The following is a 23,119-nucleotide window of genomic DNA, read 5'->3' as shown; positions in this document are numbered from 1 at the left end:
TTGAACCTCCATCGATTTGCATGAAAATTGGTGAGTGGTTAGAGGATATATCAATGAACAAAGGTGACATGGTAACTTGTGCTTTTACCCTGGGAGTGGATGCCACCCCTCCTCGGGGTGAAAATTATTTTATTAAAAATAGCCCCACAATTCGATAGAGGGACAAATTATAAGCAAAATTTGTTATATAAAGTTATTAAAATAAATCAAAACTTTTTGAGTTATTAAAGATCAAAGATTTTAATTTTTCGTGAGAAAAATTCACGTTTTTAACCGATTTTTCATAAATAAATCAAAAACTATAAGTTTTTACAAAAAAGTTATTATTACCAAAATTGAGGCTAATAACAAATAAAATAAACTCCTTACTAGAAAAACCTTTCAATCTTAACTAAAAGTGAGTTACAGGTAATTGAATGTATATTTCTTTCGTCGAGTAACCAAATCTAAGTATTCAAGCTTAAATACCGGGAAAATGATGCATTTTATAATATAAACTTATTTAACATTTGTTAAAGTTCATAGAAATATCTATCAAATAAGCCCTCGAACAAGTTGATAGCATTAAAATTTATGCACCAAAAATGTTTCAAAATGTATCTTTTAAAATTTTTTCCAAAAAATGTTATTGTTTTTTTGTAAATAACTCCGTTAATTTTTAAGGTATCAGGTTCACCTAAAAACAAATTAAAACTTGATTCCAAAAACTATTAAAAATGCCAAAATTAGTCTTTTAAGCCTCTTAGTTTTTTAAAAATAAAAGGTTAAATGGTCCCGGTTACATGGTTCTCGCAGCAAAATTGAAATTTTAAACGTTTCTATCTCGATTATTTTTTACTCTACGGAAATAGCAAAATCGGTAAAGTATTTGTAACAGAAAAAACTAAAATTTATTTTTGTTATCATTTTTTACGTATATTGAGTATTTTTGGAGTTATTATCAAAAGAAAATGAAAAGTTTAAAATTCAAAATTTAAAATTTAAAAATCAGAATTTTAAAAATTCTGAGTTTTTTTAAATTATATCTTTTTTTTCAAAAATATGCATTCTAAACCGGCCAAAATTGTTGAAATCATTTCCTATATTAACCTTAAGAAATTCTTGTGAAGATTACTACAAATTTTAATTTTTGTGGAAATGGCGTATATTTTATTTTTCACTTTTTCCTAAAATAATCGAAAGGGTTCTCTTATTTTCATTATAACTTGCTTAATTTTGATGATATTAACTTCTACTTGAGCTCATTTAATAGGTATTTCAAAGTACTTTGACAAGTGTTTAACAAGTATATTCTATAAAATGCATCGTTTTCCCGTTATGTAAGCTTGAATACTTAGATTTGAGTACTCGTCGAAAAAAATATACATTCAATTACCCATAACTTACTTTGAAATAACATAAGTTTAGTTCTTTAAGTGGGAAGTGTATTAAATTTTTTATTATCTTTAATTTTGGTAATAATAGCTTTTTTACAAAAGCTTCTAGTTTTTGAGTAATACGTGAAAAACCTTAAAAACATGCATTTTTGAAGAAAAAAATAAAATCTTTGATATTTAATAACTGAAAAAGTATTGATTTATGTTAATACCTTTATATAACAAATTTTGCTTAGAAGTTGTCCCTCTATCGATTTATGGTATTATTTTTAATAAAAAAATTTCACCCCTGAGAAGGGGTGGCATCCACCCCCAGGGTAAAAGCGCAAGTTGACATTATGCCACCTTTGTTCCTTGAAGTATCTTCTAACTACTCACCAATTTTCATGAAAATCGATAAAGGTTCAACGAAATCGGAGGTGAAAACCTTCAGTGACTCCACTAATGGAATATTTTAAATATCCATGCTTAAGTTCGCATTTTTCATCGATGTTTCTTTGACGGATTACTTTTAAAGGGTTTTTACCCACATATTTTTGTAATTTTATATTCTGGTGGTTAGCATGTTAGATCACGTAAGCACTGATGGTGATTGGTCAATCAATCGAAAACTAGTTCTGTGATGTAGCCCTTTTTAGGGATTTTAAATATATACCTTTTATAAAGGATTTTATTGTTTTTTTTTATTTTGTGAAACTTGCTGCAAATCGTTAAATTTATTTTTTTAAATTTCAGTTTTTAAGTAGTAAGAAATAATATATTGACTAGCATTGTGGAATTTGGAAAAATTAAATTGCTCCAGTTAAAGTTAGTCCAAATATTTCTGAGGGATAGTTTTAGCAGTAAAAAAAGAGCAAGTCACATTTAATTTTGATTGATGCCAAATGATAATTGCATCTCACGTTCCACTGTATAAGTTAATCACCCTAGTTTTAAGTCCTTTTTAGGTGAACATTTCAATAAATTTTTATCGAAAAAATTCAGCGGGAATTCGAGGGCAATTTCTTGTATATTCTCGTGGATAAAACGACAGATGTATGCGTCAGGTATATAGCCTAATTTGATAATTGGAATTTTAAATATATAAGGGTAAGGAATTTGGAATGTATATGTATAAGATAGTTTACTAAACCTCTTTTTACTCAACGCTATACCAGTGAATAAATAGTTTAATGATTTCAGATACGTTAAAAGCGGCTGTTAATTTAAAGATGTCTTATCCTAATTTAATCTACTGCACTTACGTAGCCCAATGAGTAAATAAAATTGGAGAAGGAAAATAAGAAATCTGTTTCCGTTGGGGAATGATTTTATAAAAATTACGAAAAATTTTTTTTCGGAAAGTCAAAAATGAAATCGGCATTTGGAAGTAATGGTCAATTCATTTTTTAAAAAATGAAATAAGTTTTTGACACAAATGAAGGTTTTTCGTTTTGATCTAATGTTGCTAAAGTTTTGAATGCGGCATTTTTCGAGGAATTACAAATCGAGCCAGATTTATTATCCGCTCTGAAATATGCTCCAATTATATCTGTCGATGTATAACTTTCATTTCCAATGTAAGTTCAAATTAATTTTAAGTGATCGAAAACATGTTCTTTTTGCTCTTCGTCTAGCCATTCACGTCCACATCTGAACATAAGCCTATTCAAGTCTTTCTTTCCATTGCTTCTTGTTCTAAGCTACTTGTAGCCAATTTTTCCCGCCAGTTCGTTCAGATCATCTGTCGATCTCATAGGAGGTCTCTGGGCCTCTTGTGTTGGTATGGTCTCCAGGTTAGAATTGTTCTGTACCATTTGTTTAGATCGCTCCTAGCTACATGTCCAGCGTATTCCCATTTCAATTTTAATGATTTTTGTACCACATCGGTGACTTTGGTTTTCTGTCTCATCCATGTGTTTGTTTTCCTGTCCTTAAGTAATATGCCAAGCATTGCCGAAAACATGTTATGTTGTGTAAATATATTTATTGTTTTAAGTTAATATTAAGGTGAAACAGTAGCGATCAACAGGTAGCGAAAACGCGTTCCAAGATTGCGGCTGTAATTTTGAATATTTTTTCGAGGTATTTGGCACACGTATTTGTAATATAATAAAGAATGGCGATATAGAGCCCAATTTGAAAAATATATTAATATGTGGAAATTACTCTGTAATTAAATACAATATTAAAAAGACGAGCCTGTACCGCCATTAAGAAGAACAAAAAAATACACTTTCTTCAAATAAACTTTTTTATCCGATGCCTAGATTTTGTGTCATTTTGGAACTACTAATGAAATAAAAAATTTTAGTTGTTCCAAAATGGCACAAAATCTAGGTATCGGATGAAAAAGTTTATTTGAAGAAAGTGTATTTTTTTGTTCTTCTTAATGGCGGTACAGGCTCGTTTTTTTAATATTGTATTTAATTACAGAGTAATTTCCACATATTAATATATTTTTCAAATTGGGCTCTGTACAGCCATTCTTTATTATATTACGAATAAGTGTGCCAAATATCTCGAAAAAATATTCAAAATTACAGCCGCAATCTTGGAACGCGTTTTTGCTACCTGTTGATCGCTACTGTTTCCTCTTAAGGTAATTAACTTTGTATAATAAAAAATAAGTTATTTACCTATATTGCATATATTAATATGTCTGCCTTTTTAAATAAAAATATTTGCCTACATTGGCGCTTTTTCTTCAATTTTTGATACCTATAAATCCGACGTCTGATTATAAAAAGAAAATCTCACAATAAAACACTGAAAAACGTTTGTTTTCTATACTTCCACAAAATTTATTACAACTATGTTATTACTACAGCTGTTTCGGCAAAGTGCCCTTCTACTGCCGAAACAGGTGTAGTATAACATAGTTGTAATAAATTTTGTGGAAGTATAGAAAACAAAGGTTTTTCAGTGTTTTATTGTGAGATAAAATGAACTTCCATCAAGTAACGGTCGAATCCATCAATTATAAAAAGAAAAATCTTATTATTTGTTTAAACTTAGTCGTTGAGGCAAAAATTTCTTTCAAAAACACATATAGTTTAATAAGACATTCTTCTAAAGCTCTCCTACATTTCCTATCCACAAAAATGTACCTAGACACAACAACGATAAGAAGTATTCACGTTTGTTGAGAAAAGATTTTAAGGACCTATTCTACAAATATACCGTATTAAAAAATAGGTCACAGAAATATCCTTACCCTTTCCTTCTGCATCTGAGCCGCTCGTTCCTTGAATGAAACAACAATTTAATAAAAGAGTTATCAACATAAACTCCAACCGATATATGAATAGACGTGTGCAGAATTCATTTGTGGCCCCAATTACAGAGTTGCCACGGTTCTCACAAATAATGACTGATTATTTTGAAATGCTGTTTACATGAATCATTGTTTCAATAAAACTATACAGGGTAGCGAAAAAGTATGGAAACACGGCAATTTCTCGGAAACCGCTAAAACGATTTTTATAGATTTTGGTCGGTCAGGGTCTTCTAATGCGGCCGATATTATAGTGGTAACTACATTGTTGTCTAATCTTCCGTTTTTCTGAAAATCTAATGAACTTTCTTATTTCAAATGGAACACCCTATATATTTTTGCGTTGTGCAGTCCTTAAGAAATACTGATTATTTTTCATGTTATATTTCCTATATCTAAATGCCATAATTTCGGAGGTATTGGCTACTTTTATTAAAAAAACAAAATTAAATTTTAAACAAATTATAAAAATCAATTTTTTCGTCACGGATAGACATAATGTTAGATTCTTTGGATCATTTGGAACAAAAAACGTCTTATGTAATTTTTTTTAAAATTAATCGATTCCGAGTTTTAAACAATTAAAAACTGAAAAAAAAATAATTGTGTTCAAAAACACAAGTAAAAAAAAAATAATTTTTTAAATTACGAAATACCTAAATTCAAGCTCAAACGTTCTTCTATCAGCTTCCTATAAGAATTTTTGGCACGTTTTATTCATACAGGGTGTTCTATTTGAAATAAGAAAGTTCATTATATTTCCAGAAAAGTGAAAGATTTGACAACAATGTAATTACCACTATAGCACCGGCCGCATTAGAAAAGTCTTACCCACAAAAATCTATACAAATCGTTCTAGCGGTTTCCGAGAAATTACCGTGTTTCCATACTTGTTCGCTACTCTGTATACATATTTTTCCTGTTGTAGACTTTTTTTAGAAACACTTACCACACGCGTACCTTTAAACGTACAAAATACAAAATATTCTCATTTGAAAGCTGAATAGTTATTTCAACAATCTTCGTTTAAAAAAATTAAACATTTTTGTTATAATAAATAAACTAACTTATAACAAAACTAAACCATCTTTGGTACTTAGTAATGCGTCAATTAGGTGGCTCTACTCGAGTTACTTGGGAAAAAAACAAAATGAAGAAAATTGATCTATGGGAAGCCGAAAAAATAGATTTTTTTAACGTTTACCGATTATGAATTTTCAAATTCCATTTTCTTCAACCTAGTTTTTAATTGAGATTTTGGTATTTTTGATTCTTTTATGCGTAACACCGATCGTCTTTATTATTATAAGATATGTCACGAGTCTCGTCAAGATATGAAAATTTGAAGATTACCATCCTATTAATCCTATATGAAGATTACCAGTCCAAACTGAGTGTCACTTATATTCTCTTCTAATTTATTAAATATTCTTTTGTGAATTATTTTTAAAAATATTTTCAATGTGTGGCTCATCATTGCTATAGTTGCTAGAAAACATTCCTAAGGTTGCTCAAATAGTCCATTTTTGTAGCTTATAAAAAAACAAAGAGATTCGTTCCTCCATATATCTTCTAGTTATATTACAAAAAGAGATATGGTAGGTGAGAAGAGTTTGTTTTTTTGGTGCATGCTGAAATCGGTGTATTCAACTTGAAATAAAAGAGAAAAGGTCGATGTTAGTTGTATCATGCTACCAATACCTTTTGTAGTGATTGAAAAGTCCTTTAGAATAAGTCACATTAGATGTCGATTACATTAAAAGTAAGCGATATATGTTGAAAAAAAATTGATGACTAATAGAATTTAAAAAAAATGTGAAGTACATTTAACCCCTCATCTATCAGAATTTAAATGCATCGTTTGCCTTCTACAATACTTTTTATTATAGTGTTATTTCTATGTTTTAAAAGATGGACGGGTTTAAAGTGGATAGTTTTTGAAAAAAATAAGATCAAATTATAGAGCGCATTTTTAAATTTTCTTAAGAATCTTCCTTTTCCTCCATGTAACTCGAAAATGATAAGAGATACGAAAAAAGGTACCACCCAAAATGTAGGGTTTTGTTGAGTAAAAATTTTGTTTTATGTTTCATTATTGTATCCCTTATCATTTTCAAGTTATATGTAGAAAGAAGATTTTTAAGGAAATCTAAAAATGCGCTCTATAAATTGATCGTGTATTTTTTTCAAAAACCATTTATTTTAAACCCGTCCAACTTTTTGAATCCGTTCATAATACTATAATAAAAGGTATTGTAGAAGTAAAATGATGCATTAAAATTCTGGTAAATGAGAGGTTAAATAAACTTCTCATTTTTTCTTAAAATACATTAATCATAAATTTTTGCAGTATATCTCGCTTAGTTTGAATGCAATATACCTTTAATATTGCGCATTTTAAAGATCTTTTTAAGCACTACAGAAGGTGTTGGTAATATTATACATCTAAAATCAACCGTTTGTCTGTTATTTCAATTTGAATACAACGATTTGAGCAAGCACCAAAAAAAAAACTATTTTCACCTACCATATCTCTTTTTAGATTATAACTAGAAGATTTACGAATGAACTAGTCTCTTTGGTTTTTTATAAGCTACAAAAATGTTCTATATAGTTTTTTAGTTTTATGCATGGTTTTTAAGATGTTTGCAAAAAACCGTTCGAAAATGTGTTATGTTTCAATGAAAATGGCCAATTTTCAACCACGAATAATTCAAAAAATATTGAGTTTTGAAAAAAAAATTATAGAACAGCTTTTGCTTACAATTAAGTTCTCTAGCCACTTTCGTGGTTATTTTAACCAAGAAATTTTCTACCCCCGAGAAGGGGTGTGAACCACCCCAAGATAAGAGCACACTATTAGAATTAGGAGATAAGTAGAGGCTATTCCCAAAATTTTATTAACATCCGTGCAGCAGGATAGAATTCGAAGGTAATCTCCTGTTTTTCTCTCATTGACTGGTGTATTATGAACTGTAGAAGTCAGAGATAAAGGATGTTACCAGAAAGTAGTTCCAAGAAATGGTTTAGATTTAAATCATTATTTAATATTTTGATTTTATTTTAATAATGAATTTTGTATCTGGGACTTTTCTTCTTTTTCTATTTATCAAATTATCCTTCATACTAGCCACACGTTCTTGAACATTTTTAAAGACAATAATAAGTTTATCAGTAGCGGCTTCTTGTTTGCCGAATTTTAACACAGAGTATATTATTTCACGAGCTTGAGCACTAAAAATTTTTCGCTCCACGTTGTACTGTTGACCCATTTTTAGATTAAACGAACAATTAAAAGTTCAAAATCACTATAATTACAAATTATTAAAAATTGAGATTTTACATAAAACTTGTCAACGTCGCTAATCGGCGCTATAGTAAAACTATCCACATAAACAGCTAAGCGGTTGTCGATCAACTTTCTCTGCCGTAATTTGAAATTTGCTAGCGCGCAACGTCTATTCCTATTTCGGTTCACCTGTAGACATAAAAAGTGCTAATATCAAATATGCTGTTAGTGCACAGATCGTGCTGATTGCAATCAAAATTAAATTGATATTCTGTACCTTCCAGATGAGACGACGATAGATCTGTGTAAAATGTGTTGTTATAGTGGTAAAATGTTTCTCGATATTAGTAATTTCTAAAGAATCTATGGCATACTTACTCCAAACTCGACAACCATAGCGTCCACTATGCTACCGATAACAGTCACGAAGTCAAACGTGTTCCACGGGTCTTTGAAGAAGTTCTGTGGAAAAGCAGATCACATGGATTAGTTAGATTTTGGTAAAGATCGAGGTGAGGCTGGAAGTTATGATGCGCCGTGGTATACACTGAACTGTTTGCTGCTGCTGGTTGGTGGAAGTGCAAGTATTGAGAACATTTTGACAGATGCCTTGCTATTAACCATATTTTAAATCGCAGAAAACGTGAACCAGTGTATTCTGATGTAACTTGTAAACTCTTTTAGCCCGATCAAAGAAAAATCTGACCCCAAAAAAAAATAAAGGACGGATGACAATTTGGGAATAGGTAGTTGAAATTGTCTATTATTATATAAGAAAAAGTTTACAATTCTACATCTCCTCCATTTTACACAAATGGAGGTGAATGCCCCTCTCTCGAAGATGAAAAAATACATTCAAAATAAGACCGGAATTGGATAAAATGACTAATTCTAAACAACTTTTCTTCTATAGAGTTTTTTCACTAAGTCAATACTTTTTGAGTTATTCGCGAGTGAATATGCTCATGTTTAACAAAATAAAACATGTTTTTGGACGGTTTTTCGGAGATAACTCAAAAAGTAAGTATTTTAGCGAAAAAAATTTTCTTAGCGAAAATGTAGCCCATCAAATGGGTTATTGAAAAAAATGGTGTATACATGAGGTCTGTAGACCCAGCGGAAGCAGAGTTGCAGCTAATGAAATGTAGGCTCTTCTTCGTCAAATTCCAAAACGAATATTTCAATGTGAAATAACCCAAAACGGAGCACTTTTAGGGGAAAATTCATTTTAACTTTTTTAAAGTGTTTAAAAAAGGTTTATTTTTATTTTTAAAGAAAACCTGTAATATTAAAAGTAAGTGAATTACCCTCAAAATATTGCTGGTCCCTTTTATTTTTTTGTAAAAAAATCGCGAAAATCACCCCCTAATTAGCATCACATATACGTTTTAATATTACCACTTCACAAGTTACTTTGTCTACAGTAGGAAAAATGAAAGAATACGCATGAACGAACACATAAAGCACGCTGTATTTTCCTGTCACCGTGTGACACAAAAAATTGGCCAGCGCAAGTACATGTAATAATTATTGTTACATGTACTTGCACTGGAAAATTTTCTTTGTGACACGGTGACAGGAAAATAAAGCGTGCTTTATGTGTTCGTTCATGGGTATTCTTTCATGTTTCCTATTGTATGTATTATTTATATGATCTGTAAGTTTCATCGGTTCAAAGTGCTTCGTTTTGAAAAAGCTGTAGTTAAAATGTCTTGAACTAATCACGAGTTTAGGCAAATTTTGAACAGCCATAGCATAACCAATTTTTGTCTAACAAGAAAACAAAAAATGAAAAATATTCAGAATGGTACATTTTATTACTCTTTGAGATTTTTGCTACTCCTAATTGTTTTTACGTTAATTCCATAAACAATAACGATTTAAAAATGTTTTATTTTAAACCCAATTTTTTCAAAACCGAGCACTTTGAACCAATGAAATTTATAGATGATATAAACAATATATAAGTAAAGTAACTTGTAAAGCGGTAACGATTAATTTTATTTGAGAAGCTAATTAGGGGGTGATTTTAGCCATTTTTTTACCCAAAAATAAAAGCGACCAACAATATTTTGAGCGTAACTCACTTACTTTTAATATTAGAAGTTTTTTTAAAAAACAAAAATAAACCTTTTTTTAAACAATTTAAAAAAGTTGTAATGAATTTTTCCCAAAGATTGCTCAGTTTTCTGGTTATTTCACATTGAAATATTCGATTTGGAATTTGGCGAAGAAAAGCCTACATTTCATTAGCTGCAACTCTGCTTCTACTGGGTCTGCAGACCTCATGCATACACATTTTTTTCAATTTTTTATAAGCTATATTTTTACTAAGAATATTTTTTTCGCTAAAATACTTACTTTTTGAATTATCTCCGAAAAACCGTGCAAAAACATTTTTTTTTTTTTTGTTAAAAATGAACACATTCACTCGCAAATAACTCAAAAAGTATTGACTTAGTAAAAAAACTCTATAGAGCAAAAGTTACTTATAATTAGTCATTTTATCCAATTCCGGACTTATTTTGAACGTATATTTTTTCACTCCCGAGGAAAAATTTTTCACCCCGTATTTTCCAATTTTTGTATATCGGAGAGGATGTAGAATTGTAAACTTTTTCTTATATAATAATAGACAATTTCAACTACCTATTGCCAAATTTTCATTCTTCCTTTATTTTTTTGGGGGTTTTCGTGAAATTTTGCGTTCCCTGATCGTTCTATTTTTGTTGCAAAAAGAAATGAAATACAGTTAATATTTCATTCCGTTTTAGAGGCAACTATCATCATCCTACGTACGTTTCACCCTTTTGGGATCCTCAAAGAGACCTGTGGTCTGTTCTTAACAGTAACGAAAACCAACCGACTTACTAATCAAAATTATATGAAATAATGTGCTGCTGGATGCTGTAGCGACATCTATTTAAAGCCACGAGAGTTTTAGATCCGTAAAACTAGAACTTCTATCGTTGGAAGATCTTTCCCTGAAGATCCCAAAAGGGTGAAAAGTACATAAGATGATGGATTCCTCTGAAACGGAATGAAATATTAACTGTCTTCTATTTTCTTTTAGATTTAATCTTATCTGAGTACACGACATCAAGATTCGTATGAATTTTACCTAGATGACTTGACTGGTGGTGGAATGCAATCTTAGATTCCCATAGTCTGCATTATTTATCGTTCGTTTGCCTTGAAAATTGTAGAAGGCACGAATTCAGGTTGTCACCAGAAACTTGATTCCAAAATATTATAAACATCTGTAGTACGAAAGAATGTACTACCAAGAAAATAACTAATAAGTAAAAGTAAAAATAAATATTAAAAAATATCAAAAATTTAATAAATACATGTCTTCCGAAAATGATTCTCAATGTTCTCATTTTTTTTATTAGAGAACCAAATTTGCTGTTTCTGCTTGTTTCTAACACTCAAATGGATAAAAAAACAATAGTAGGATAGAACAAAATTATCTAAATTAAATGTAATTTGTATTCCAAACCAGGCCATCGTCCTAATAAACGAACACTTTACAAATATCTGTAACTTAGTTATATTAATACTTGTTAGGAAATGGCGCATATTGTTTTGTTAAAAGCCATATTATTAAAAATATCTACTATACTAAAGTTGCAATCAAGATGCAGTAGAAATAAACAAACCAAGACACGTTAAATGCTACTAGAAGCACTCCTGAATCATAATTTACAATGTATAAATTTTGGAAATCATGATTTTGGATTTACAATGTATATTCATTGTAAATTATGATTCAGGAGTGCTTCTAGTAGCATTTAACGTGTCTTGGTTTGTTTATTTCTACTGCATCTTGATTGTAAATTTAGTATAGTCGTTGTATTGATTGCTAGCTGTTTGCTATATAATTTTTGAGTTTACCTGAGAGTTTATAGTTTCCAAACATGCTTGAAGGAATGTGAGTAAAATTAATTATTTAGATCGTTTAATTTAAATAGTATATTGTGCAACAAGAGAGAAATATGTCGTTTTCTCACGTGTTGTACACTGTGCTTTTTCTATGGATGCGTTTTTGTCAAGAGTTCAAACTTCAAAATTAAATAATTTAGGTGTTTTTATGTAGATTATGTGCCAAAATTGAAATAAAATACATATTATACACATATATGTAGGTATTTAATATTCTTAATATTTATATACTTTTATTTATTTAAAATTATAGTTACCAGTTATATTTGAACAGTTTTGAAAGGTAATTTCTGATAAGTTTTGATTTGACACATTTTATTTGACAAAAATATTTGTGTTTGTATTGTGCATATTACCATGGAAACCGCGATTCTACGTATGGAACTCATGAGAAAAAATATTTCTCACTGCAATGGCCGACTTTTCTCACAGCCTGAGAAATTGTTCGTTTTGAATGTATGTAAGTAGTGAGAGAAGTTGCACATTGTATAGCATCCATAGAAAAAAATATTTTCTTGTATGTATTTAAATATTATGTACCTTTAATAACCATGTAAATAATTATATTATGACTAAATGAGAAAAACTATTATGAGAAAAACTATTATTATTTCTGAGTATTGGTTATCAATGTTTGGTATTCTATTTGGGGGTAGGCGCAAAATCTTGAGCTAATGCTATTTAAATGCATTCATTTTTTTCGAATCCTGAAAATACTAATAAATTTTTTGAAAAATTTAAACGCAAAATGAAATATTATATTATTACCGAGGGCTGAAAGTCCCTTAGAATAAACAAAAAATTTCTTTTGAATGAAATATGTGAAATTAAAAATTACGCTAAATTTTCTCTATTTTTGCATCCCCGTAACTTATTAAAATAAACATTATAGAAGTTTTCTGGGACTTTCGACCCTCGGTATTAATGTATTATTTCATTCTGCGATTAAATTTTTGAAAAATATTTATTAGTTTTCTCAGGATTCGAAAAAATAAATGTATTTAAATATCATTAGCCCAAGATTTCATTCCATACTCCAAGAGAATTATCCTCTTACAATTAAATCAGAATAAACCCAAATTAAACATAATATAAGTTTATGCTCCGACTGCGGACAAACCAGAGAGCGATATTGAAATTTTCTACGAAGACCTAGACAATATTTTAAAATCCATTAAAACGCAGGATGTTACAATTATAATGGGAGATTTTAACGCAAAGGTTGGAGACGAAAAAGTAGAAGAATGTACAGGAGGATATGGTCTGGGCAACAGAAACGAAAGAGGTGACAGGCTTATCGAATTTTGCCAAAACAATAATTTTGTCATAAATAATACATTGTTTAAAATGCCAAAGAGAAGACTATATACCTGGAAGTCACCAGCAGATCAAGAAGGGAGAATTGTAAGAAACCAAATAGATTATGTATTGATTAGACAAAGATACAAGAACGCAATTATATCTTCAAAAACCTATCCAGGTGCCGACATAGGATCAGATCACAATCCAGTAGTGACCAAAATTAGGCTCAAAATGAAAATAATAAAACGCAGAACAACAGATGTAAAAATCGATACAAGTAAACTAAGAAACCCACTCATAAAACAACGCCTGACAGATGAAATTAATAACCGTTTAATGAATGTTAAAGAACAAATCCAACAAAATACTGAAACAGAGACAAAATGGTTATTAATAAAGACAGAAATAGATAAATGTCAAAAAGAAATTCTTACACCAATCAGATACAAAAAGAAACAATGGATGACGGAGGAAATCTTAGATTTAATGGAAGAAAGACGTCAGCATAAAAACAAAGATAATCAGATGTACAAAAATGTGGATAAACAAATAAAATCTGAAATTAAACAGGCTAAAGAACAGTGGTTAAAAGAACAATGCGCAGAAATAGAAGAACATCAGAAAAGACATGATAATTTTAACACACATAAAAAAATTAAGGAATTAACGCAGATCAACAGAAAAAGAAAACCGGGAATACTAAAAGATACAGATGGGAAACTTGTGTTGAGTACTAACGAAAAATTAAAGAGATGGACAGAATACATAAATGAATTGTTCAAAGACAATAGAACAGAGCAGATGGAAGTCGAAGTAGAAGATGATACGGTTTTGAAGATATTAAAAGAAGAAATTAAATCGGCATTAAAAAACAGCAAAAATGGTAAAGCAGTAGGTCCAGACCAAATCCCAGTAGAAAGCTTAAAATGTATAAATGATGAAACCTTAGACATTATCGTAGACTTGTTTAACACAGTGTACAAAACAGGAAACATACCAAAACAATGGTTACTCTCAACCTTTTGTGCTATCCCTAAAAATACAAACGCTAAAGATTGCAGTGAATACAGAACAATATCATTAATAAGTCACATTCTCAAATTATTCTTGAAAATAATACATGGTCGTATAAACAAAAAACTAGAAGAAGGAATAGATGATAGTCAGTTTGGGTTCAGAAACGGACTAGGAATCAGAGAGGCGTTATTTGCTTTTAATGTGTTAGCTCAAAGATGCATGGACATGAATGTGGATGTGCATGTTTGTTACGTTGATTTTGAGAAGGCTTTTGACAAAGTAAGACATGAAAAATTAGTCCAAATTCTAAAGACAAAAAACATAGACAAAGGGGACTTACGAATAACAACAAACCTTTACTGGAATCAAAGAGCACAAATTGTAATAGATAACGAACCCAGTCCAGAAATTGAAATCAGGAGAGGAGTTCGGCAGGGATGTATTATGTCTCCATTACTCTTTAATGCATATAGTGAAGCCATTTTTGAAGAAGCATTGCTATCTCAAAGTGAAGGAATAATAATTAACGGAAGATCTATTAACAACATAAGATATGCAGATGACACCGTCATTATAGCAAGCTCTGCTGAACAACTCCAACTACTACTGAACAAAACAAACAATTTCTGTAAAGAATATGGACTAAAAATGAATATAAAAAAGACCAAATACATGATAATAACTAAGAAAACAAACATACAAACAAGCATACATTTGGGAAATGTGCCGATAGAAAGGGTTGATAAATACAAATACCTAGGAACCTGGATTTCAGAGAAAAATGAACAAACAACAGAAATAAGGACCAGGATAGAAATGGCAAGAAATGCGTTTGTAAAGATGAAAACAGTTCTCTGCAACAAAGACCTTAGTTTAGAACTGAGAGCAAGAGCTTTGAGATGCTACGTGTTCTCGATACTACAATATGGACTTGAAAGCTGGACATTAAAGCAAGAACACATAAATAAGCTACAGTCATTTGAAATGTGTTACAGGTGTTACAGAAGAATGCTTAGAATAGCATGGACACAGAGGAAAACGAACACGGAAGTACTGCGAGAAATGGGTAAAGAATGCGAAATAATAAAGACAATAAAAATAAGAAAGTTACAATATCTGGGACACGTAATGAGGGGACCGCGATATGAAATGCTAAGACTGATAATACAGGGAAAGATAAGAGGCGGAAGGAGTATAGGAAGAAGGAGAGTGTCATGGTTAAAGAATTTAAGGGACTGGTTTAGATGCAGTTCTATAGAACTTTTTAGAGCAGCGGTGGATAGAGTAAAGATAGTGATGATGATATCCAACCTCCGATTAGGAGACGGCACTTGAAGAAGAAGAAGAAGCCCAATATTTTAAGCCTACCCCTTTAAGGAGGGTGACATTTAATGATGAGCTTTAATGAAATTAATAAGAAATTCATCATGTAAAAACATTTTCAATTTCTTTGCAACACGAAAATGCAGCAGCTACATAATACTCCGGTTAAATCGGAGAGTGCAGGAAGAGTCTATACCGGTTTCGGAGGTCTTTTCCTCCTCATCAGTTGTCCCATATCCTATTCTCTCCGATTTCCCGAGGGATCATACTTTGGGCCTTTTCAAATTGCACAGAACGAAATGTCACTGATGTACTAGAGCCATCTACCGAAAAACAAATTAAGTCACCAATCGAAGTAGCACAGAGAACGACAATAAATATCGTTCCCGTGCCAACCAGATTGACAACAGGTGAAATACTTTCTTTGGTTAGAACCTCCCGAGATTTTGAAAAATTATAAATCATACAGGATGCCGAGGAAATTAAGATGAGAGAATTTTAAATAATTCACAACCCATCTGCTCAGCGTGGTAAAAGTTCTAACAAGAAAGATTCCTTAGTACTGAAGAAAAGAGTAAATGAATTAAACTGTATAAACATTTTCAATTTCTTTGCAACACGAACATGCAGCAGCTGCATCTGGTTAAATCGGAGAGTGCAGGAAGAGTCTATACCGGTTTCGGAGGTTTTTCCTCCTCATCAGTAGTCCCATATCCTCCTCTCTCCGATTTCCCCAGGCATCATACTTTGGGCCTTTCCGAATTGCAAAGAACGAAATGTCACGGATGCACTAGAGCCATCTACGACAAGAAATTTATCGACCACAAGAAAAACAGCACAGCCTAGATGGTTTTAGAAGTCGATTGTTCCGTATTATGGAAAAGATGGATTCAAACAGTTTGTCCGTGGAAAACCTCAGGTGAGGATGTTCTCTTCTGATCTTCAACTGATATTGAACAGAAGTGTAAATTTCTTGGTTTGCAAGCAAGTGTTGTCTGACAATTTGGTGAGTCCCAACAAGAATTTGCCCTAAAATGTGTATACTATGACAACTGAAGGGTTTAGAATAAAAAGGATAGGAGTTTTTTTTTAATATGAGATTAGTACATATTATAAAATTTAATATTCTATATTTTTAGATTAATAAGGGTATAAGCTTCAAACGTAACATACATATAGTGACATCTACGAGCTAGTAGAAAAATCTTCTAAAGAAATCTTCAAAATGTGTTGGAATAAAAAAGGTATAAGTATTACTTGTACCGTTTCTATTCGACGCGACGAAGCGATTCCGAGCATAGTGAATTTTTTACGTAGGTACAGTGAGACTTGTTAAAACGTGTTTCAACAATTTTAATAAAGTGTGATCTACATAATATGGAAAATTGCACAGGTGAATTCCATGTAGGAATTGTACATTCCATGAGACAAGGACATTTTTTGTCTTATTCAAAATTTAATAAAATTGTCAGTGACCACAAACGAGACTGTGACAACCACAGTATTAAATTTCGGGATATACAGTATTTTAAATATGTATAATAGCACCGAATAGCCCTTTTCATTCTTTTTTAAATCCACCTTGGATGAGGAATTTTCTTTCTCTTAGTGCATTTGTAAGATAATGTCGCCCTCTGGTCGCCCATTTTTGACAGAAAACTTATTTTATTTTACAGTAGAAATAACTGCACGAAAATTAACATAAAATAATGGAAAAATTTACAGACGCTTCTTAAATTTATTCCTCGTATTTATCACTATTTTTATACATCGCTGCAGTATGAATCGAATCCAGCGAAAAATAAAAGAAGAGCTGTACAAATTACGGAAACGCCAGAGTTTTCTGAATTTTCTTGATGATGATGATAATACAATATTATCCTCTGATGATGAATAAAATGTTATTCATACCAGTCTGAAAATAAACAGTTTAATTTTCAAATCTGTACTTTTATTTAGAATAAAAACGGTATAATACATTTTTTTTTCACTAAAAAAATTTTGTTCTACTACTCTTTATTTTTACATTTGGAACCAAAAAATAAGCTACTTACAAAATTTATGTAAGCATAGCAGTTTACCTAAATTATTTTAGTAATTTACAGTGATGAAATAACTTTAAGTCCAATTATCTCAAAACAAGGTTTAATGGACTTATACCATTTCTATTCCAAACCCTTCAACTATTTTACCACACTACTGCTTCTGGAAGAACTTACATCAAGTGGACATAAAAAAACAGGTACAATAAGCGGAAAATCACCTAGGTATATATTGTGATATTAACGTTTCAAATACATTAAAAAAAGAAAGAGGATCTATTTACTACTGTACTGCAGAAGAGAGAGAAATGATAGTTTGCAAATGGAATAACAATAATTTTTTTTCATAAACCAGTTGCTGGTTTGCATCTTTACTTACTTTACTTTTGTCCCTGCTATTTGAAGTCCAGGTTTCTGAGCCGTATAGTAGCACGGACAAGAATACGCTGTTAAATACTTTTATTTTGGTGCTGATACTGATCTTCTTTTTTTTTCGAATAAATGTCTTGTTTAATACGTAGTAAAATTTACTCGCATTCTTTACTTTGTTGTTGATTTCAAATTTCTGGTTCTATTTCCCCTCCAGTTTTACATTCGAGCCCAAATTGGCTCATTCAGCTTCCTTAATCTGTCTTTGAACTATTCTTTATCACTCTTTTCAGCCTTCTTGGAAACTACAATAATCTCAATTTCAGGTTGATTTTCGTTTTGTATTTATTAAAATATTTGTTCAAAATTTGCAAATTTTTTGTAGGTACTATTTAAAATTTCTCACAATAACTGAATCATAATATAGTTCATTTTTACAATAATTTCTTATATTTCGATAATTTTTATTTCAAGATCGTTTGTGTTTCATCGTTGCGTAATGTGTTTCGTACAACTTTCGCCCCTTCTTTGAAATTTCAGTTCCGGTGCTTAAAATCTGCTTTTGTATTTTTTGTATCTTTCCCCATATTTATTTCCATACGTCTGATAACATTTATACAAAATTTTAGTTTTGTTTTCTTCATCATCATCATCAATGGCGCTACAACTCTTCGTGAGTCTTTGCCGCGTTTACTATTGCCTTCCATGTTTGTCGGTTCTGTGCCACTAATTCTCATTGTCGCACTCTCATTTTCTCTAGATCTTCTTTGGCTGCATCTTTCCACCTTTTTCTAGGCCGCCCTACAGACCTTCTTCCATATGGCCTTTCCAAGAACACATTGTTTATAAGGCAATTGTCGTTACTGCGTATCACATGCCCTGCCCATCTGAGTCTATTGGCCTTTATATATCTGACTAGATTTTATTTTTGGAATAGAGACTCTAGCTCGTTATTGTATCTGCGCCTCCATTCGTTTGTTACGCTGTCTCTGCAAGGGCCATATATCATTCGAAGGATTTTACGTTCCCACACCAGCAATTTATTTACTTCTCTTTTTGTTAGTGTCCATGTTTCGCTTCCATACGCGACTGCTGGTCGTGTTATGGTTTTATATATCTGGATTTTTGCACCTCGTGAAAGAAGTTTTGACTTCATTAGATGTTGCATTGCAAAGAAAGATCTGTTTCCTGCCATTATTCTCGTTTCCACTGCTCGCTCTAATTTATTGTCATTTGTGATTGTTGCTCCTAGATATTTAAATTCTTTAACCACTTCGAAGTTGTGATCTTTTATAGTAATGTTTTGCCTTATTCGCCGTCGTTCTTATTTTGAGACGACCATGTATTTTGTTTTGTCTTCATTTATTTTTAGACCGATGTTTAATGCAGCTTCTTCAAAGCTCAAGAAATTATCCTTAATTTCTAATGTTGATTGTGCTACTGCGTCTACGTCATCGGCAAAGGCGAGTATGATTTTTGCTCCCCGAGCTGTTATGATTGATTTTGTGATATATTTTCCGCATGACATATTCTAAGGCCAGGTAAACAACAATGGGGACAACGGATCTCCCTGTCTCAGTCCAGAATTTACGCAGTCCAGAATTTGATATTTTCCCCCTATTCTAACCTGTGCAAAGGAGTTACTTACACACATGTTTGTTTTCTTACATCCGTCTAATTGTCCATTGTCATCTGCTACTCCTTTCTTTCCCTGATTTTTGTTGCCCTTTTTACATCTAAATATTTAACGGACAGAAGACTTAACTCTCATAAAAGAGTTTAGCGGAAAAATTGAGGAAACAACGTAAGTTGGAGAAATCAATGCTTGGAATAAATTTTGGAAAAAGACTAATAAACAAGGAAGCTTTAGACGGACAGAGTGGAAGACATTATCGAAACACTGGAAGCCCGACGGCCTCAAAAGAATCGTGACCAAAAAGAAATACTATAAATTTCCACATCTTAATTTCGATACTCTCCAATCTCTCACGTCCCTTTCTTACAAGTTGTTCTTTACAGCTTTTAACCATTTCTTCTTTGGATGCCCTATTCATGTTTCAGTATTGTTTCAACATTTCGGTTCTCTGGCATTCGTATAATGTGACCAAGTAACTAGCTCTTTGGACTGGTACTTTTGACGTAACTATTGGTTTTCCATAGATACTCATTATTTATTTATTTGTTCGTCTTCTCCAAATATTTTTCCCATCTGTACCTATTCCTTCGAAGATTTTTCTGGGCATCTTTTTTCCCAGATCTCTACTTTCTTTTTTTTCCTGCTGATTTATGGTCCACATTTCGCTGGCATGCATAACCGTGGGTCTAATTACTGCCTCATTAACTCACAGTTTGGCTGTTTTTGACACAGTTTTTGCTTTCAGTATTAAATTTAGTGTCCCTACTGCTCTGGTCCCTTAATTATTCTTTTGTCTATCTCTTGTCTTGTCCTTGTTTTCCCGTGTTCGTTATGTATACTTAAGTATTCAAATTTTGTCACTTTTTCAAAACTATTGACAGCTTCTACTCCTTACATTTGGTATAGTTGCTATCATTTATTGTTTCCTCTCGTTATTGTAATGTTTATACACTCACCGGCACAAAATTCCTCCTCACAAAATTTTTGATTGAGTTTGACAATCCATAACTTTATTATTTGTACACCGATTTTCAAGATTCTTGCAGCAGTTTGTAGGTACATGTATTGATGTCGTTTGTTATTATTCTGGTAATAAATTTTTTTTGCTTAGATGGCATTATACGGGGGTGAATGAAAGTGTTGTTTTTTCTCCTAACTTTAAAAAATTCTGTGGAAAAATTGGCGAGCTGATTTTGTTTCATACTCCTTTTGTATCATCCTGGAGGTATCACTAAGGTTTTGTTTTTTGAATTATTCGAATATCTCTTTTCTTGTAAGAGATATAAATACAAACACTACTTTGAAGGTTTATTTAATTAAAAATATCAAACGCTAACTAAAATTAACAAAACAAAATTAACAACAAAACAAAACAATTCAATAGCGTGTATGTCCACCTCTTGCAGCAGCGACTGCTCGCAATCTGTTTAGCATCGAATAAAGGTGTGTGTTATCCTTGCCTGGGGAATAGCCCGATATTCCTCTACCAGGGCCATAACTGTACCAATTTTCTGGAGGGCTAGAATGACGGCGAATAGCTTTTTTTAGTTCATCTTATAAATACTCAATAAGATTAAGATCTGGGCTACATGCGGGCCATTCTAATCTTATCAATCCAAGCTCTATTTTATGAGTCAATCAGTGTTTTTATTAACAAAAAATAGTACAGCTCTTACAAGAATAGAGATATTCGGATAATTCAAAAAACAAAATTTTAGTGATGCCTCCGGGATAATATGACAGGACTATGAAACAAAATCAGCTATTCCATTTTTCCACAGAATTTTTTAAAGTTAGGAGAAAATACAACGCTTCCATTCACCCCTGTATAATGCCATGCAAGCAAAACTTTTTTGTTACCGGAATAACACCAAACGATAACAATACATGTACCTACAAACTGGAGCAAGAATTTTGAAAATCTGAGCACAAATAATAAAGTTATAAATTGTCAAACTTATTCAAAAATTTTGGGTGGCGGAATTTTGTGCCGGTGAGTGTATTTAAAATGTAAATCAAAGGTTTTTATATCGTTTTGGAAATGATATTTTGCAAATTCTCAAATAGGTTATCATCTTTTTATGTTGACAGACCATTTATTTACTAAATTAACGTGGGCTTACTTAATTTCAGAATATACTGATGATGATTTGATAGATCCGAAAACGTTTTGAAAATTTTAATCCTTTTCAATAATTTTATGATTAATGATTAATTTTTTAAAATCATACCAGTTACACTGTAAGTTTTTTTAATAAAATTTTCATTAAGCCTGCAACCTAAAGTAATACTGACATTGTTTATTTTTGTTTGAATTCTCGATCAACCTACTGCTTCTCCAATTTAGTATTTTGTTTTATATCTCCATTGTTGTTTTGGTTGAATGGACTGAATACCCTCTTTATAGGACGAGGATAATATTTTTCTGCTCATATTCATTATCAGCTTCCCTAATACTATTCGTGTTTAAGAATGTCTACAACATTTTTCAATGAAAAAGTGAGTCGTAGATATTCAGAAAACGGTTAAAATAGAAAACTTTTAAACCGTTTCAGATGAGGGATTAAAAATCAAAGACTATAATTTCTTCCTTTGAATGTCTGAAGGAATTATGATTTGAATTTGGTCAGTATTCGTTTTGTTTTAATATTCTTGCCACCGTATCTTTCCTTTTGTGTGATGACATTTTTGGATATTACACAGCAGACAGCATTACTTTTAACAAGATGTTCTTAAATGGCTAGTTTTTTTTAAACTAAAATTGTTGTCAATGCTTACAGCGATTTATTTAAATACGTACATGCTATAGGCGTATACCGCGTACCAAAAAAGAAGTTGATTAATATCAAGCTGAATTTTGTTAAAAGCATACACATTCGAACTTCCGAAATCAAAATATTTTAATTTTTGCCATAGTAGAGGTAGCCTAATTAGTATGCTATAATAATGACCTTGATTAGAAACAATTTCTCTTACTATATTAGGTTTTTTTTAGTTTTAACGTTTTACTCAAAGAATTAGAAATATTAGAGATTAAACTTGTAAATGCCTAGTAAAACCTATAAAAAAAAAACGAGGATATAGTTCCTAGCTTTCGTCAATGAAGATATTTCTTTTCTCCAAAATAGAGATTCTCTTCTTTAACTTTAAAATTCAAAAATTGGGGATTTGTTTACAATTATTATTTTAAGTTGGAATAACAACAACATCATAAACAACAAACATGTTACATAATTACAATTTGTAGATTCCATGATAACATTCTGGTTAAAAAATAACTATAAAAATATTTCTCTAGTTTTACTGCTAAAGCTTGTAGCGATCGTCAAAATGTTACTCAATACTTGTGACAATGGTACTAAATCAATATCTACCTGTGAGTTATTATGAAAGTTTATACTATATTCTTAATTAAAATGTAAAAGATCTTTAGTTAAATATGTTTATTAATAATATTAATGTTTTCTCTGTCAAACGCTTTTGATAAACTACAAAATACGCACTTACATAAAATATAGACATTATAATATCTCAAATATCAATATGGATCTCCTTACCTGAAAT

The 23,119-nt window shown here is 31.2% G+C and overlaps 1 protein-coding gene across 27 annotated transcripts in view; it reads right to left on the bottom strand.

Moving 5' to 3' along the window:
• LOC114344868 (voltage-dependent calcium channel type A subunit alpha-1) overlaps positions 1-23,119 on the bottom strand; it is a 460,590-nt gene that overhangs the window by 148,247 nt on the left and 289,224 nt on the right. For 19 of the 27 annotated variants that reach the window (XM_050650056.1, XM_050650071.1, XM_050650052.1 and 16 more), the window contains 2 exons: positions 8,300-8,383; positions 4,573-4,602 (listed from right to left, as the gene is read on the bottom strand). In XM_050650056.1, the coding sequence (XP_050506013.1) occupies positions 4,573-4,602; positions 8,300-8,383 (114 nt within the window). The remainder of the gene's footprint in view (positions 1-4,572; positions 4,603-8,299; positions 8,384-23,119) is intronic. The other 8 variants (XM_050650159.1, XM_050650110.1, XM_050650118.1 and 5 more) reach the window with 1 other exon arrangement.

Source organism: Diabrotica virgifera, chromosome 1 (assembly GCF_917563875.1).
Source record: "Diabrotica virgifera virgifera chromosome 1, PGI_DIABVI_V3a".
Classification (NCBI taxonomy): Eukaryota; Metazoa; Arthropoda; class Insecta; order Coleoptera; family Chrysomelidae; genus Diabrotica; species Diabrotica virgifera.
The sequence above is the reverse complement of the archived record's forward strand: the minus strand, read 5'-3'. Positions and strand labels throughout refer to the sequence as shown.